At 41.5% G+C, this 19446-nt stretch overlaps 2 protein-coding genes and 1 long non-coding RNA gene across 9 annotated transcripts in view; 1 reads left to right on the top strand and 2 right to left on the bottom strand.

The window, feature by feature from the left end:
* RPH3A (rabphilin 3A) overlaps positions 1 to 2317 on the bottom strand; it is a 334433-nt gene extending 332116 nt beyond the window's left edge. Inside the window, exon 1 of one of the 2 annotated variants that reach the window (XM_084995567.1) lies at positions 1872 to 2317. The gene's annotated coding sequence lies outside the window, so the exon portion shown is untranslated. The remainder of the gene's footprint in view (positions 1 to 1871) is intronic. The other variant, XM_084995571.1, reaches the window with a different exon arrangement.
* Positions 2318 to 2707: 390 nt separating this feature from the next.
* The window catches only part of PTPN11 (protein tyrosine phosphatase non-receptor type 11), a 90049-nt gene continuing 73310 nt past the window's right edge, over positions 2708 to 19446 (bottom strand). For 4 of the 6 annotated variants that reach the window (XM_021073563.2, XM_084995585.1, XM_013990364.3 and 1 more), the window contains exons 14-16: positions 9617 to 9729; positions 7514 to 7616; positions 2708 to 6811 (exon numbers count right to left, since the gene is read on the bottom strand). In XM_021073563.2, the coding sequence (XP_020929222.1) occupies positions 7547 to 7616; positions 9617 to 9729 (183 nt within the window). In that variant the 3' untranslated portion in view covers positions 2708 to 6811; positions 7514 to 7546. The remainder of the gene's footprint in view (positions 6812 to 7513; positions 7617 to 9616; positions 9730 to 19446) is intronic. The other 2 variants (XR_014826937.1, XR_014826936.1) reach the window with 1 other exon arrangement.
* LOC146396594 (uncharacterized) lies at positions 3437 to 8622 on the top strand. The gene is made up of 2 exons (XR_014826981.1): positions 3437 to 7928; positions 7972 to 8622. It is a non-coding gene; the product is annotated as an uncharacterized LOC146396594 (long non-coding RNA).

Raw genomic sequence — 19446 nt, forward strand, 5'->3', positions numbered from 1 at the left:
CTCCAACCAAAATTATAACTATCTGTATATGCATCTGTCTCCCTGACCACACGGAACAACTCTAAGGCAGGAGCTGTTTTATTCATTCACTCCCCAGTGCCTAGCCTCCTGTGGGGATTTAATCTTCGCTAAATGAAAGAGAATTTGTATCCCAAATGGCCTATGGTCTTATCAGGTAGAGATGACATCAAATCTGAGCAACACATGAATTTCTTTGTTGATAACTGCCTGCAGATTCCTTCTTATAACCCTTGTTTTGGTAATGATGTTTTATATCAAGATGGTATTTGGCGATTTAAACCGACCTTGGGAGGTCCTGCCGTGGCTCAGTGGAAATGAATTTGACTAGCATCCATGAAGATGCAGGTTCGATCCCTGGCCTCACTCGGTAGGATAAGGATCCGGCATTACCGTGAGCAGTGGCGTAGGTTGCAGATGCAGCTCGGATCCTGTGTTGCTGTGGCTGTGATGTAGGCCAGTAGCTGTAGCTCTGATTTGCCCCTAGCCTGGGAACCTCCATATGCCACAGGTGTGGCCCTAAAAAGACAAAAATAAATAAGTAATGGACCTCAAATGACATGACAATCAGTTCATTGGCAACTGTTGCTATTGGCAAAATAGCAAATCTCTATTTCTGCCTCAAATGCAGTGTTTGGACGTTCAGCTGGTTCCTGGGGTCAGGGGTCGGGGGGGGGGGTGGAACACACCTGCAATAAAACTGTTCGAGGTCACAGTCCTTTTTTTTTTTTTTCACTTCACCTCATACAGTCAAAGCAAATGGGTGAATGCAAGACATATATCTGATCCAATAATAAGTAGGTGCTTTCTTCAGAAGCTTTTCATGAACAAGATGACCAAGCTGAATAAACCCTTAGCTCTCCGTCCACAAGTGAATTGTTATGGGGATTCCTGCTCTGCCCTTTATTTTATTTTTTTTTTTTACATTCATTTTCCACTTTATTTCATTCTCTGTGCCAAACATCACAAGGAACTACATGAAATTTCACCAATTTCTGCCCAAAAACAGAGCACTGAAAGCACTGATAAGCTGTCTCCCTTTTATTTATTTTGCTTTTTTTAGGGCCACACCTGCAGCACATGGAAATTCCCAGGCTAGAGGTCGAATCAGAGCTACAGCTGCTGGCCTACGCCACAGCCACAGCAACACCAGATCCAAGCTCCATCTGTGACCTACACCCCAGCTCATGGCAATGCCAGATCCTTACCCCACTGAGCTAGGCCAGGGCTCCAACTCGCATCCTCATGGATCCTAGTCGGGTTCATTAACTGCTGAGCCACGAAGGGAACTCCCTGTCCCCCCCCCCTTTTTTTTTTTGTCTTTTTGCTCTTTCTTGGGCTGCTCCCACAGCATATGGGAGGTTCCCAGGCTAGGGGTCCAATCGGAGCTGTAGCTGCCAGCCTACGCCAGAGCCACAGCAACACGGGATCCGAGCCATGTCTGCGACCTACGCACAGCTCAGGGCAACGCAGGGATCAAACCCGCAACCTCATGGTTCCTAGTTGGATTCGTTAACCACTGCGCCATGACGGGAACTCTTCCCCCCACCCCCCGCCCCCCATTTCCCTTTTAAAGTTCCCCATTCCACACAGTATGCAAGGTATCTACACATTTTCTTAGGGACTTTTCTTATGCGTAGGAATTAGAGAAAACTAGAAGGTTCTTTCATGACAAGTAAAAGACAAGACATCGCCACTGTCCTCTAGTGTACAACCCAGGATCTCTGGAAGGCTTACCGGGAACGGGGCTTTCCAGGCCAACAGTGTACAGAGCACTTCTGACAGCTACAGGGTACCCACCATGAACCACAGCATGAAATCCAGTAGAGGTCCTCCGGCTATGGAATTCCTACCTTTCCAGCTTGGTCTTTGGGTCCTGCATCTTCATCAGTCCTTATCGCAAGTAGAGTTAACCACATTCTGACTTGCATGAGGCCTCACACCACTACGGCGACGTCACCACATCTGTTTCAGTTGCCGCTTAGCCCTAGTGACCAGTACAGACGCAGACCTGGCCTTTCAAGGTGCTCCCTGTTTCCTGACTCGCTCTGTGCCTGGACTCGCCACCCAAGCAGCTGCACCTCGTTACACATGTTAAGGACTCAGCGAAGACCCAGAGGAGGGCAAGAGTATTTTAGAGAGTGAGTAATACAAATCATTCCTTAGAGTTATAACAGAGAACCAATATCTACTCGTTCTGCTATTTATAAAAATGATTTCTCTCTGCCAGTGTCAGGGCAGTGCTGTCAGAAGCCACAAACAGCCCTCTCTGCATGAGGCGTGAGGCCTAAATCTACTCTAAAGGGAAGAGTGGACGTACTACAGCACAGAATTTCCTCCGCCTACAAGCCTCCTTTATCATCTCTCTATTTCGTATCCCCACTCAGTACTATTTACATTCAGTTCTGTATGCTTCCTAACCATTTCCTGTATACGTTACACAGACATACTTTTTATTTGCCACTTATAAGTTCTTCCACATAAAATTCCCTTTCTGTCTCCCAGAGCTACTCATAAAGCAGGCACTCAATAAATGCTTGAGGAACTGATTGATTTGTTCTGTATTCCATGTTCCCTTTTCGTTAAGAACTTGCTAAATGTCGGCATTTCACCAGTCTAAGAGGTTGAGGAACCTGTAATCCCAGTTTTTCCTGGAAATTTCTGATGAAGTAAATGACAAATACCATAATATAAGAAAATGGTTTTATTCCTAACTTTTAGTTCTCATACAGTTTACAAATTCACTTTTACTCTGATAATACGGCTTTGCAACTAGCAAAGCAGTTGAACTAACACCCATAAATACAGGTGGGGAGACAATTAACATCCACTAATGTTTCTCTACATAAACTATTTTTTTTAATGTCTTTTTTTTTAAAACAATTGCAAAGACTACATAATATACGTGGGCAAAAAGGCAATTAAGTGAATCTCCTGAAACACTAAATGTATAATAAACAGTGCATATTATCAACATTTACATGATTCACATCAAAATGATGACATCCTAAAACGTATTCCTTTTAAAGGATAGATTTATCAATAAAATATTACATATCTTTTAATACTCTGGTACAATACTTCATATACTGCAGGAAAATTAACTGTAGGTCTAGTCATCAGCTTAAAGGATCCTTTTCCATTAGCTTTTATTAATAAAAGAATCACAATTAGGTCATAAATAAACAGGCAAATTATTAATTACATGATTTGAGGTTTAGGATGAAAACTTGTAAAAATTAGTTTGATATACAGCAAAGTTATACAACACACTGAAACCAACTGTTTAATATTTTTGCCTTGTGTGAACTGCCCGTAGTGAAAAAGAAACAAACTTTTAAGTTTGATATACAGCAAAGTTATACAACACACTGAAACCAACTGTTTAATATTTTTGCCTTGTGTGAACTGCCCGTAGTGAAAAAGAAACAAACTTTTAAAGGATGGAAGATACAATAAACTATATTTTGGAGCTTATTTTTCAGGAGGAAGAGCGAAAAAGATTTCAACAAAATTAGGGGCTAAGAAAGATCCTAATAAAGGCATATTGAAATCAGGGAGGCCATGTGCTTGCTATATAAAACTTTATTCCCCAACAACATACAGAAAACAAAAACTCCACTGGGTTTTACTTATGTCTACAGTCTAAGTTTCCCTTACATATTAATAAACTACAACAAAACACTTCACAATTGCATACCTTTTTCCACATTCCTCTGAACTGGAAATAACCCAAGACATTATATTAGTTCTTAAAAACCCCAGTAAACCCTTGATAACCCCTTAAAAGACCCTAAAGATAATCTTGATGATTTTCTTGGCTCTTCCAAAGCAACTGGGCTCCGTGAAGAACACATCAATACCAAGAAACTCATACATGTGTTTTCTCACCCCCGTTTAGCCACGTTTGAAATGTCGCTGATTTCAAAGGGAGAGATGACCAGAATTTTCAAGAGGGCCACACCCTGGATATGAGGTGTCTGTTTTTTTTAAAAAAGCTATTAAGACTGTGAAATTTGGCTTCTTAAAAAAAACCCTAATACCATGTGCCAGATAGCTTCTTCACCCCAAATATAAAATCCTATGCTTACAATTTTAAAATACTTAGCCAGCTATGGGATATTGTGCAAATTTAATGTCTACCAGCAACCCAGAAGCAGACTGCATACATGTACCTATCAAACCTATTTTCCAGGTAACCTGTTCAACTATTACTGACTGCTCTGGCCCCAGGCCCTCTGACTTCCTCAGAAACCACCTCTTTGGAACTTTCATTTCCACTATTTCTAACACCTCAAGCCCCACTCCCCCGCCCCCCCATCTTCACAGCCCCTCCACCTGAATCCATACCATGTTATCGTATCTGAGAACCTGCCATCATCTTTACCCAACACATGACAAACCTTAGCAACCTAGGGCCTATTACAATTTTGTCTTGGCATCACTTTCTATCACATGATAGCTTGCTGACTTTGTGGAGGGAAATTTAAATGAAATCACCGTCCTATTGCAAATGAAGCTGGCCAGGATCAGGTGTTTCCATTCCGAGTGCAAAAACAACTGATCTTACGCTACAGGCAGAGACGTTAATGCAGCAGATATATTGTACAATCAAACCCTTGTATGCTGGTGAAAGACCTTGCCCCCAAAGTCCAGAGTCAAAACATTACCACAAAGTCGAGGCAAAAAACGAGAACCATTCAATGTGACGATGCAATAAAAATAATAGGATTCAAGATCTTTGCTGCAAATACTGAACTGGAATCTCTCTTTACAGGCTTAACAAGAAGACAGTAGTCGCTTACATTCCTCTTACACCTGTGCTCTGAGGCAATTCCAAGTTCAATGGATGGGGGGTGGGAAGTGGGAGTGGGGTGAGGAATCTATGTCCATTTTGTCTGTAAAAACAGCAGCCAGGCTCTCCCCAAAAGGCCTCAGGGTTTCCAGGGAGGAAAAGACCTCAGAAAGGAACTACTACCTGAGCCGGACCTAGTCCTTCCTTTTCAGGAGACAAAGCAAGAAGAATCCGATTAAGGAGACCATGGCTTAATGGCAAAGCTGCTGGGGCATTTTACTATCTTTACAAGTCCACCAATGATACTTTAATTGAAATACACTCATGGAATGGTGACTCAACACACAGGGCAAAGAGGGATGTCTTTGGAGAAGGCACTTCAGGTAGAACGTTAGCAAATCTCACTGCTTGATTAAAACAAAAATGAGCTACTGCAATTCAGTCTGTCTAGCGGCCTCATTCCGACTGCTCCTCCTCACTGCACCTGGCTGCATGCATGGGTGTGGGGCCCAACTGAATCCCCTGGCGTGAAGAAAGCACCCCACTCACCTCCCTCTGCGGGGGCCGCAGCAACGAGGTGGTTCTGCTTTCAAATGCTCTGCCCTCCCAAACACGTCAATCCTTAAGAAACCAGTTTCCCCAAGTGATGGTTCAGAAAATATGCTGAGAACCAGCAGAACTGGTTCCAGAAGCTCGCTGAAGGCCCTCTGTTTCTGTCTGATTTCCAGCTTTCACCAGCTATCATAACCAGCTTCGAATTCCCAAGGTCACTAGCAGGTTCTACCTCGGCTAACTTGTTTTTAGTTGTTTTTCCATGGCACTGGTTCTGACAGTCTGTTTCACTGGGGGCCTCCAATGAACCTCACCTCCACTTCCTATCCTGCTGCAATCCCCTCTTCCCAAATCTGGGCTCAGTCTGGGACTGGCTTTCCTCATTAGAGGGCAGCAGAAGTGATGCTGAGACACTTCTGGGTTTAAGTCTTAAGAAGGACTGGCCACTACTGCTTTATACCTTTGGGACCTCTGAGCTGCCATGAATGTGATCCAGGTATTCCACTGGCGAGGTCATGTGGAGGAGAGACCTGAGAATCGCATGCAGACAAAGAGGCCCAGCCATCCTGCCGACCACCAGCATGACAAGGACAGGAACCGCTCCGCTGAGCCCAGCCCAGGTTGAAGAATGGTGGGGAAAAGCAAGTTGCTGTTTTAAGCCACTCAGTTTTGGGGTGGTTCGTCCACAACAAATGATAATCCAAAACTGGTTATCCACAGATGCATTTTTTTCCTAAATACAAGACAATTACTCAAATGAAAAGATGGCAAACATTTTCCCACCACAACTTTCTCAGTCAACAGGCTGAATGGTAATTGGTCAACAGCTAAAAGCATACCTTTTATCCTAAGTTCCCAGGATATTTCCCCCCATGATTTTTTTTAACGGCAATGCAAAGGCAGACAATCTGGGACACTGGCTTAATTACCATTTAGCCAAAATAAGAGGCCATCAAAATGAATTATCCACTACTGGATAAGTGATGATAAATGAAACTGTTCTCACTTCTATAGAATAGGATGCTATTAATTACCCCAAATCATTTTTCCTCCTACAAGTGCCCTATCATCCCCCACAAAGAGGGGGGAAAAATTAAATCTGTTGAGGTTATCAAAAGAAAAAAATGCCAATAACTAAAATTTGAATCACTATCATCTGTAAAATATAAAGCACAGTTTAACTATTTCCTTGGTTTAAAACAAAATTCCATAAAATATAACACTGTCTACATTGTAGAGATGATTTCTTCTTATCTGAGGACATGAGTAATTGGAAATCAGGGATGGGTGAGTTAGAATACAGTGGTCTCTAAATGGTTTCAAATTTGCTTATCAAAAGGTAGTTGGTCAACCACAATGCAAGCCTCCCAAATTCAAATTCATTCTTCATGTAAACGTTCTTGCATCTATTCTTGATCTTTTCAGGGAGAGGGTGAAAGTCCACATCTGGGAAAGAAATAAGTTAGATTGTGTAAGGAGCATACATCTAAGAGCTTGTCAAGGCATTAAACCATTTGAAAGTAGATTGAAAGCTTTTAAATATACTACTCATTGAAACGGGAATTTCCACATAAAATACTAAAAACTATGAGTTTCTAACTTATCTTTTAAACATGTGTCACACACTTAGGTCACCGTCTAAAAAGGTGATTGACGGACAAGGGAGACGGATTCCCAGTATCAGAGCTGGAAGGGATGTGGGGCTGAGCCAGTCAGGGGCCAAGGAAATCCAGTGCCCTGTGTCACATGGCCAGGCAGTCAGAGGCCCACTGGGGTGAAAACTCAGGCATCCCGGCCCCAGGCATCCAGTGCTGTGTCCCCATACTCCCCAGGTCCCTACAGATTATCTCTTAGTGCAGCTCAGGTTAACCTTCCCTAATAAAACTGCAGGAATGGTGATATCTGCTCTTCTTCACCAGTATCAACCATATGAGCTAACCTTGTCCTTCCCAGACTTAATTCTGCATCTGATTTCAATGTTTAATGAATCCAGCTTGGAAAAAGAAATTCAGGAAGAAGAAAAAGGAGGCTGGTTTGAAAAACTCAACTGTGGTCCACTTGGCTAAAACAGTCCACAAATTATTTGCCTGCTTCAAGATGCCACAAATGATATGAATAATTAACCAAAGAGCACTTTCATTGAAATACCTATTTCTGTGCTTGAAGTCTTGGCGAGTCTTCTCATCTGAAACTTTTCTGCTGCTGCATCAGACCCACATTTTCATAGACTCTAGCATTATCTTCTCTCATTCTGAAAAGAGAAAGGAGAAGACGTTAATAAAAATGCAGACCTACTGTTCAAGCTTATCTGATAGTCATAAGGCACATACTCCACTTTGGGGGACCTGATATGACACAGAGTTCCTGCCCCCAGTGCTGACATCCCAGAGACAGGTATCAGACAGACACATGGCAAAATACTTATGAAGTAAGAGCCTTGAGCCCCTGTGCTCTCTGGGCTCTGGAGGAAGGAATGCTGTTTTCCACGAGGGTGGAGCAAGGGAGGCCTGTGTGACAAGGCACAGGGTCAGCCCTCGTGTTAGACGGTGGGGACGTGTGCGCAGTATTCGCAGTGAGCAGATGGATCCCAATGGGCTTGTGCACAGTATTCGCAGTGAGCAGAGGGATCCCAATGGGCTTGGGCTCCATGAAGGCAAAGGGTAGGAACAGTCAAGCAGGGACTATAGATCCATTCTGCCCCCAGTATTGCTACATGAAGGTGAGCATGAAGCTGGCAAGCTGTCTGGGGCTCCTGGGTGGAGGGCCTGCTGTGGGCTGGCCTGAGAGGGACAAGCTGAAACAAGCAGAAGGGCCGGGGTCTCCAGGGCCTGCACCCTACGAGGGGGACAATGGGAATGGAGTCAGCCACAGGCAGGCCACCAGTAATATGGGAATTGTCAGAACTAATTCTGTTGCACCAACATGTGGGGAAGGCTTTCTGGCAAGGACTCGGAGCACTGATGTGCTGGTTCTACTGCAAATTACTGCAGAGAGCAACTGAAAATATCAACTTTCCCCATCAGTCCACTGGGAGAAAAAAAGTAGGCAGAGGGAAGAGGCAGCTTGGTGGACAGAATATTTTTGCTATATAATTTCATTTCAATGTTAAATAGAAAGTGAATGTAAATATAAGCCTCATATATGTTATCAAAAACGTTTATATAGAGTATTAAAGCCAGCAGGGGTTTAAAAATCCACATTAGAAGCAAACAGAGATAAGACTCTTAGGGGAAAATAAAAAGTAAATGTTATACCAAAGACTGACTCTAGAATACATGGAAAAATAATAACTTACATTTGCTATTCACATAATCGACGTAACAAATGTTTCCCTATCACGTTTTAGTTTAAACAAGGGGTTGGCAACATTTTTCTGTACAAGACCAGACAGTAAAAAATGTAGTCTCTGCAGGTCACACACGGTCTCTGTCATGTATTATGCTTTGTGTGTGTGCGTGCGTGTGGGGTGGTGGGGGGTATTTAATAACCCTTTGAAAACCATCCGCAAGCTGTACGAAAGCAGGCTGTGGCCCATATTTGGCCTGGGGGCTGAAGTGTGCTAATCCCTGGTTTAAACACCAAGTTGATTTCTGTGGACTCTGGAAAATTAGCGGATCATGATAGTGTTGACACACTGATCGTTAATTTGCTTATTTTTATGTAGCAAAGGGTCTTACATCAAAACAGGTGTTACCTACCTCTGCAACAATCCCCTTGCCATCAAAAGAACAATTAGATTCTTCTTGGAGAACCAGCACTTGATATATTTATAAGCCCATAGACTCCTGGCTAGTGTAGCACCTTCAAGTTCAAGTCAATTAAAATTTAGTTGATAGAGTTCCCATCATGGCATGGCGGAAATGAATCCGACTAGGAACCGTGAGGTTGCTGGTTCGATCCCTGGCCTCGCTCAGTGGGTCAAGGATCTGGCGCTGCCGTGAGCTGTGGTGTAGGTTGCAGACACAGCTCGGATCCTGCATTGCTATGGCTCTGGCGGAGGCCAGCGGCTATAGCTCCGATTAGACCCCTAGCCTGAGAACCTTCATATGCTGCGAGTGCGGCCCTAAAAAGCAAAAATAAATAAAAAATAAATAAAATTTAGTTGAGATAGCCACTGATACGCTCACCATCAGTCAGGTAACAATAATGTGCACCAAAGAAAGGCACGTGCCGCAAAGACCTGTCATTTTCTTAGGTTTTTCTATACAGGGTTACATTCAGGTAAAGAGAATTTCCTTCATTTCTACTTACTCTGCACAGGATGGCGTTGGGGTACAAGGCGGGAGGGGGCTCTGCTCTCCGCCTGCCTGGTCCGTTAGGGAGTACTTAATATTTGTATATTCGTGCCCTTTCCTCTTGCTCTTCTGAAAAGGGAAGATTGCATATATGAGGAACTGTGACTTTTTTGAAGGAATGAAGAAATAAAAAAGGTATTTCACGAAAAATAAGTAAATACAACACAGAGAGCAAGAGAGTTGGACAGATAGATAAGCTGGACCCTGAATACAGGCACATTGACCAAATATTAGGGAAGTGGCCTCCTCCATGTAAATACATCGGATGGGTGAAAAGGACTCTTGAACCACACAATTCTGAAACAGAGGCTCATGCATTAACAATTTACTGCATCAAACGAAATGTACCTGTCTCTGAGCTAAGAGAGAATTCACACTTTCTCTGTCATATTAGCATCTAATCATTTCATAGTTCACTTGTAACACATTTAATGATTTTCAAGTAAACAGGTGGGAAAAGAGTTCCAGAAATAAATGTACTCTGAGTAAAAATGGCACACAGGTACAAAAGATGGTAACACTCTTATCAGAATACATTTTATCATATGGTCTCCACATGCCACCCCTACCTCAGAAAAAACCCAAGTACATTTAAAACTTTATTTTCAGCCTAATGATACTCTGAAGGGAAAAAGGCAAAAAAAAAAAAAAAAAAAAAAAACCTGGTAGAATGTAATCTCATCTCAGATAGAGCGTGAACTGCATCAGATAGGACTCTTGGTTACATGATTTATCACTCTTTTCTCCTAAATTCACCCAGAAACAAACAGTTCTGGAAATCTAATCCATCAAGTAATCATCCTTATATAATGCTGCCTTCATTAAAGGATTATTGAAGAAACGGGCCAATATCAGAAAGGGGATCCAGGAGTTCCCATCACAGTTCAGCGGTTAATGAACCCAACTAGCATCCATGAGGATGCAGGTTCAATCCCTGGCTTTGCTCAGTGGGTTAAGAATCCAGTGTTGCCGTGATCTGTCCTGTAGGTCGCAGATGCAGTTGGATCTGGCATTGCTGTGACTCTGGTATAGGCTGGCGGCTACAGCTCTGATTTGACCCCTAGCCTGGGAACCTCCACATGCCATGGGTGCTGTCCTAAAAAAAAAAAAAAAAGAAAATAAAAGAAAGGGGATCCATTATAAAATACTGATGTACAGCAGTGACTTCCCTTTGCTGAAGGTCATAGGGTGAAGTCATGCCACCATTTTGGTGAACAGTTAGGCAGAACTGATAGTACTCACTAATTAGTGATGATAAAAAGAGGCATATAGTCTATAACCCTGAACATTTACTTCTTCAGAAACTCATGCACACAAGAATAGAAGAGCTGGATAAGGATGTCCGGCAATGCGCTATTCCTAACATTCCTAACAGTGTTCACGAAGAGAATAAATGAATGTGATGTATTCACATCACAAAATAACATGCAATGAAGAGGAAAAATGTGTATGTGTGTGTGTGTGTGTGTGTGTGTATGTGCATCAAAATGGATTTCATACAAAATGTCGGGTGGAAAGATATACGACGCTCTTGGACTGGAAGAATCAACATTGCCAAAATGGCTATATGACCCAAGGCAATCTATAGATTCAGTGCAATCCCTATCAAACTACCAATGGCATTTTTCAAAGAACTAGAACAAAAAATTTTTAAATTTGCATGGAAACACAAAAGACTACAAATAGCCAAAGCAATCCTGAGAAAGAAAAACAGAGCTGGAAGAATTAGGCTCCCAGGCTTCAGACTACACCACAAAGCTATACTAATCAAAACAGTATGGCATTGATATAAAAACAGAAATATAGATCAGTGGAACAGCATAGAAAGCCCAAAAATAAATTCACACACCTATGCTCAATTAATCTATGACAAATGAGGCAAAAAAATTCAATGGAGAAAAGACAGTCTCTTCAATAAGTGGTGCTGTGAAAACTGGGCAGCTACATGTAAAAGAATAAAATTAGAAAACTCTCTAACACCATACACAAAAAATAAACTCAAAATGGATTAAAGACCTAAACATAAGACTAGACAGATACTATATAACTCTTAGAGGAAAACACAGGCAGAACACTCTTTGACACAAATCGCAGCAATATCTTTTTTGACCCACCTCCTAGAGTGATGAAAATAAAAGCAAAAATAAACAAATGGGACCTAATTAAACTTAGAAGCTTTTGCACCACAAAGGAAACAATAAACAAAACCAACGACAACCTATAGAATGGGAGAAAATCTGTGCAAATGCAGTGACCAACAAAGGATTCATCCTCAAAATATAGAAACATCTCATACAGCTTTATACCAAAACAAACAAACAAAAAACTCCAACCCAATTTTAAAAAATGGTTGGAAGATCTAAACAGACATTTCTTGGAGTTCCTGTTGTGGCTCAGCAGTTACAAATCCGACTAGGATCAATGAGGATGTGAGTTCGATCCCTGGCCTTGCTCAGTGGGTTAAGGATCCAGCATTGCCTCTAACTGTGGTATAGGTCAAAGACGCAGCTTGGAGCCTGTATTGTTGTAGTTCTGGCATAGGCTAGCAGCCACAACTCAGATTAGACCCCTAGGCTGGGAACATCCATAAGCCACAGGTGTGGCCCTAAAAAGCAAAAAAATAAAATAAAATAAACAGATATTTCTCCAAAGAGAGACAAATGGCCAAAAAGCACATGAAAAGATGCTCAACATCACTAATTATTACACAATTCAAATCAAAACTACAGTGAGGTATCACCTCACACCAGTCAGAATGGCCATCATTCTAAAGTCTACAAACTATAAATGCTAGAGAGGATGAGGAGAAAAGGGAATCCCTCTGCACTGTTGGTGGGAATGTAACTGGTCCAACTGCTATGGAGAAGAGCATGGAGCTTCCTTAAAAAATTAAATATAGAACTACCATATAATCCTATAATCCCACTCTTGAGCATATATCCGGAGAAAACCATAATTTAAAGACCCATGCACCCCAATGTTCATCACAGCAATATGGAAGCAACATAAATGTCCATCATCAGAGGACTGGACAAAGAGGATACACACACATACACACACAGACACACAGACACACACACACACACTAGAATATTACTCAGCCATGAAAAAAGAATGAAATAATGCCATTTGCAGCAACATGGACGGACCTAGAAATTATCATACTAAGTGAAGTAAGTCATAGACAAATTTATATGAGATCACTAACGTTTGAAATCTAATGAAAAATGATACAAAAGAACTTACAAAACAGAAACAGACTCAAAGACTGTTGAAATCAAATTTATGGTTACCAAAGAGGTAACATTTATGGTTACCAAAGAGGAAACCCCAAGGGTGGGGGTGGGGATAAGTTAGGGGGTTAGGACTACCATAAGCACACTACTATATACAAAATGGATGGGAAACAAGGACTTACTGTATACACAGGGTAACCTACTCAATACTGTGTAATAACCTATATGAGAAAAGAACCTGAAAAGGAATGGATATATGTATATAACTTATTTACTTTGCTGTACACCTGAAACTAAGACAACTTTGTTAGTCAACTACACTCCAATACAATTTTTAAAAAAATATTAAATGGAAAAATAAACACAAATTGCGAAACAATGAAAGAGTACAATACTATCTTACTAAATATTCTACATATAAAAACAATGTTATATATTGTGTATAGATATCTGTATTTGTATTTTAAAATTTACAAAAAGAGGAGTTCCCATCATGGCTCAGTGGAAACTAATCTGACTATTATCCATGAGGATATAGGTTCACTCCCTGGACTCACTCAATGGATTATGGATCCAGCGTTGCTGTGGCTGTGGTGTAGGCCAGCAGCTATAGCTCCAATTTGACCCCTAGCCTGGGAACCTTCAGATGCCGCAGGTACAGCCCTAAAAAGACAATAGATAGGTAGATAGATAGATAGATAAAATTTACAAAAAGAGATTGACTGAAAGGCTAGTGACTACCTTGGGGTTCCAAGGGTGGAGATGAAAGGTGGTCCTGGGGGTGTGTATCAAAGGGAATCTCAGTAGTACCTGTTACACTTGATTGCTTTTATGAAAGAAAAAAGACTTGAAAGAAATGTGACAAAAGGAAACAGTTGGTTATGGGTGTGGTACAGGTTTTTTTTTTTTTTTGCTTTTTAGGGCCACAAATGCGGCATATGGAACTCCCCAGGCCAGGTGTTGAATCGGAGCAATAGCTGCCAGCCTCCGCTACAGCCATAACAACATGGGATCTGAGCCTCGTCTAAGACCTACACCACAGCTCAGGGCAACGCCGGATCCCTGACCCACTGAGCGAGGCCAGGGATTAAACCAGCATCCTCACGGATACTAGTCTGGTTCATTACCAATGAGCCACAATAGGAACTCCTGGTACTGAATTTTTAAAACTTTTTTTCTTTTTCTTTTTGGCTGCACCCATGGCACGTGAAAGTTCTTGAACCAGGACTAAACCCACACCACAGCAGTGACCCAAGCCACAACAATGCCAATGCCAGATCCTTAACCCATTGAGCCAACAGGGAACTCCTAATTTTTAAAAAATAAAATGTAAACCATAAAATAAATTTAAATCTACCAGTGAAGTTTCCGCTTCCTCTCCTTGCTCAAAAGTCACCAAAATGACGGCTTAATAAAAAATGGAAAATCTTATTACACATAAAACAAAGGAATGCTACAATTCCAATCTACAAACTAGAAAGTTTCTTTTTATTATAATACTGTGAAAGCTGGACCAAAAGAAAGAGGAAGCTGAGAAGCAATACATATCCACTCAGACTGCATCAGGAAAAAGAAACCCCTGAATGTCCAGTTCCACAAGTGAAAGGCCTAGGGGCATGGGGGAGCCATGGCAGACCACAGGAGAAGTTGGGAGAAACTTGTCAAAACCAGCTCAACACAGCAGAGAGGCCCACAGTCTGAAGGGCCCTTGCTGCCAACCACTGCCACCCTCCTAGCTGAGAGGTCCTGAAGGAGAGGGGTAAGAGAGAGCGTTATTAACCCCTCTGACTATGCAGGCATTGCAAGGAGTCAAAATGATTCCCTGGACACCAACTTATGGATGTGCTCTCAGGGCAAAGGTGAGAGGGCATCTGAGACAACAAACCCAATCAAAGCCATGGACCTCCTCAGCCACCCTGCCTCCTCTTACTATGGATCAGCTGATAAAGAAAGGGTCAGCACAGGACCTAAATAAAAAGGGGGGAAAGGTACAAAAAGGAAAAAAGGAGCAAAGAGCAAAAGATGGAGAGAGATAACATGTCACACAAAGAAAACTAAATAAAGGAAAAAGATAAAGACCAATAGTTTTACATTAATATCATAGAATTTATAGACAAGATCTTTCTTAAGAAAGAGCATAGGAGTTCCCGTCGTGGCTCAGTGGTTAAGGAATCCAACTAGGAACCATGAGGTTGCTGGTTCGATCCCTGGCCTTGCTCAGTGGGTTAAGGATCCGGCGTTGCCGTGAGCTGTGGCATAGGTTGCGGACACAGCTCGGATCCCGCATTGCTATGCCTCTGGTGTAGGCTGGCAGCTACAGCTCTGATTAGACCCCTAGCCTGGGAATCTCCATATGCTGTGGGAGCAGCCCTAAAAAAGGCAAAAAGACAAAAAAAAAAAAAAAAAAAAAAAAAAAAAAAGAATGTGTACATGTATGTGTGACTGGGTCACTTTGCTATACAGCAGAAAATTGACAGAATACTGTCAACCAGCTATAATAAAAAAATAAAAATCATTTAAGAAGAAAAAAGAAAAAACGTGAAATGTAATATGTTCAAATCTAGTCATAGACAGCAAGAAAATAAAATAACTAAAAACATAGAAAGGGACAGGAGTTTCCGTGGCTCAGTGGTAACAAACCCAACTAGTATCCATGAGGACATGGGTTTGATCCCTGGCTCCATTCTGTGGGTTAAGGATCTGGTGTTCTTGTGAGCTGTGGTGTAGGACACAGACGTGGCTTGCATCCTGAGTTGCTGTGGCTCTCTGCTCCAGCTCCAATTCGACTCCTACCCTGGGAACTTCCATATGCTACAGGTGTGGCCCTAAAAAGACAAAAAGAAAGAAAGAAAGGGATACTGTAAGCAGTCTAGGAGAAAATGTATTTTTAAACTATTAATAAAGTACATAAAGGTGATGGAGAAAGCTATTATGAGATTTGATATTTATGGAATTGCTAAAGATGGGAACAAACAGAACAGAAAAAATACTCTAAGACACAATACAAGAAAATGTTCTTGGAGTTCCTGTTGTGGCTCAGTGGTTAATGAACCCAACTAGTATCCATGAGGAATGGGAGTTGGATCCCTGGCCTTGCTCAGTGGGTTAGGATCCTGCATTGCTATGAGCTGTGGTGTAGATCACAGACGCAGCTCGGATACAGCATTGCTGTGGCTATGGTGTAGGCCAAGCAACTATAACTTCAATTCGACCCCTAACCAAGGCACCTCCATATGCCTCGGGTGCAGCCCTAAAAAGACCCCCCAAAAAAAGTTCTTAAAATCTCAAAAGAAAAAAAAAATCTGAATCTACATTTAAAAAAATTTTTTTTTAATTTTTTTATTTTTTCGGTCTTATTTTTTTAAAGCCTCAGCCTCGCCATATGGAGTTTCCCAAGCTAGGGGTAGAATCAGAGCTACAGCTGCCAGCCTATGCCACAATGCCAGATCCCAGCCATGTCTTCGACCTACACCAGAGCTTATGGCAACGCCGGATCCTTAACCCACTGAGCAAGGCCAGGGACCAAACCCGCAACCTCATGGTTCCTGGTCAGATTTGTTTCCCTTGCACCACGATGGGAACTCCTGAATCTACATTTTCAAAGAAAAAACTTCACAATCAATCTCCCAAACATCAATGATAAAGAAAGAATCTGCCTAGATTGCATCTCCAGGCAAAAAAGGTCAGTTACACATATGAAGGGATAATTAAATTGACTTTAGACTCCAACACATCCACACAATTCAAAAAAATCCTATGGAGGGAAAAGGATGATCCAAAAATCTTATTCCCAGTTCAGTTATCCTTTACATATAAAAAATCAATGTTCATGCTGGGGTTGTGGGATGGAAATCCTATAAAATTGGATTGTGATGATCATTGTACAACTACAAATGTAATAAATTCATTGAGTAATAAAAAAACTATTAATGAAGTCTAGCCAACAAAGATAAATTGTGATTTAAAAAATATATGCCTATAACATGAGATATAACCTCATAACAAAATGTTGTGTATAGTACAATATCGTTACCTACTTGCTCTTGCTGTACAGTAGATCCCTAGAACCTTTTCATCTTACTGTGACTGAAACTCCAACTCATTTCTCCCCCCATTACTTTCTTGAAATTCAAAATCAATCAAATGAATATTTCTACATGAAATGATGACAAAAGTATTTTCTAATGAGGAATGATTAATACAAATAGAACAGGAATTATTTCAAAAAAATAGTTCAAGCAAGCTATTTCCAAAAAATCAGCTCAAGGAAAAGCATAAAAATGCTGGAGCTTGTTTTGGAAAAACAAGAAATAAAACTGATTCACAAATCAGATGGATTTGTTTCTCAGAACTGTGATAGCCCAGGCTACCTTATAGATCAAGAAAAATTCTCAGGGGGGAGTTCCCATCATGGCGCAGTGGAAACGAATCCGACTAGGAACAATGAGGTTGTGAGTTCAATCCCTGGTCTCAATCAGTGGGTTAAGGATCTGGTGTTGCCATGAGCTGTGGTGTAGGTCGCAGATGCGGCTCAGATCCTGCATTGCTGTGGCTGTGGTGTAGGCCAGCAGCTGTAGCTCCGATTGGACCCCTAGCCTAGGAACCTCCATATGCCATGGGAGTGGCCCTAAAAAGAAAAAGAAAAAAAAAAAGAAAAATTCTCAGGGGTGGGACTGTTTTGTTTCACTCTGTTTTGTTTTGGGGGGATGGAGGGAAATTTATTTCAGAGGTCTAAAAAATGATCTGAAATTAATCTATCCTCCACCCAAATTCAATGATGTAGCATGGTTACCAAGTCTTTTGCAATGTTTATAATAAATCCTATGGCCTTGCCAACTGACACACAGCCAAGGCTGAGAGGAGAACCAACCATGAGGCTGTAAAATCATCTGGTATTAAATATCTTTCCATGTGAGGTAACTCCAGTTACATTCTTAAACTTAAAATTAGAAGAAAAAAAAAAAAAAAAAAAGCCCAAAAGCCATGAGCAAGAAGAGAGAGAAAATGAAAATGCTCTTGTCTAGTTTACGGAGCAACAATGGGTTCAAACGTCAGGATTCCAAACACCTTGACCCCTTCCACATCGGCTCACAGGCTCTTAATCGTTCTCCTCTCCTGTGCTCAGCACAGGCCCTGCTACTGCCCAAACCACCATCCATTCTCAGGACACTGCCCTACCCCACAGCTGCTCAAGTCTCCTGCCCACCCATTCTTCCCTCCCAAGCCAAGGCCCTCTTTTTAAAATGAAGATCTTTTTACGTCACTCATCTGTTTCAGAATCCTCAGTGATTTCCCATCTCCCTTGGGATAAAGTTTTAAATCCTTAATACGGTCTGTGAGCTTTGTGCCCTCGAACTGTGGACTTTGCTGACTTCTTGAATCTCACTCAACACATCTCATGCTCTCCCTCTGACTCCCTCTACTCCAAACATACAGATTTGTTTCCATTTCAAGAACATGACTATTTCTTTTTTTCTTTTTTTAATCATATGAACAATGGTTTGATATTCTCCCAATTCTTTTTTTTTTTTTTTTTTTTTTTTGCTTTTTAGGGCCACACCCGAGGCACATGGAGGTTTCCAGGCTGGGGGTCTAATCGGAGCTACAGCTGCCGGCCTACACCACAGCCACAGCAATGCCAGATCCGAGCCGCATCTGTGACCAACACCACAGCTCAAGGCCATGCCAAATCCTTAACCCACTGAGCGAGGCCAAGGATCAAACCAGCAACCTCATTGTTCCTAGTCGGATTTGCTTCCGCTGTGCCATGATAGGAACTATCAATTTTTTTTAATCTTTTTTTTTCTTTTTTTTTAATTGTTATTTCCCCAACACAATTTTTTTTTTCCTACTGTACAGCATGGTGACCCAGTTACACACACATTTACACATTCTTTTTTCTCCCATTATCTTGCTCCATCATAAGTAACTAGACATAGTTCCCAGTGCTACACAGCAGGATCTCATTGCTAACCCATTCCAAAAGCAATAGTTTGCATTTATTAATCCCAAGCTCCCATCCCACTCCCTCTCCCTCCCCCTCCCCCTTTGCAACCACAAGTCTGCTCTCCAAGTCCATGATTTTCTTTTCTGTGGATAAGTTCATTTGTGCTGTATATTAGATTCCAGATATAAAACAGGAACATGACTATTTCTACTCCCAGGATCTGGCACAGTGCTGGGCATATAGTACAATGTACTTTAATTAATTCAGGAAATGAATAAACAAATGAACAAATAAAGAAATGAAAAAAGGTCCAATACCTTTTTATTGGACCAGGGTGAGTAAGAAAGATATGTGAAGAAGCATAAGAACAGGGGAACAAATAAAAAAAGGACAATGGGGACCTGGCCTCACGCTAACTCAAACTTCCCATCTAGTGAAACTTGAGTTTCATGAAGCAACAGCCATATCTATCTTGTTCTATTATATCTTCAGGAACTAATCAGTGTCTGGAACACAAAATGCACCCAAAGATAGCCTAAAAGAGTAATAACAAACAAAATGTTTAATAAACTGTAGAAAGAAGTTCTCATCATGTCTCAGGGG

The sequence above is a fragment of the Sus scrofa genome, chromosome 14 (assembly GCF_054392235.1).
Source record: "Sus scrofa isolate SSC_HxYL_T2T_F1_AM1 chromosome 14, Sscrofa_HxYL_maternal_Yorkshire_Landrace_v2.0, whole genome shotgun sequence".
Taxonomy (NCBI): domain Eukaryota; kingdom Metazoa; phylum Chordata; class Mammalia; order Artiodactyla; family Suidae; genus Sus; species Sus scrofa.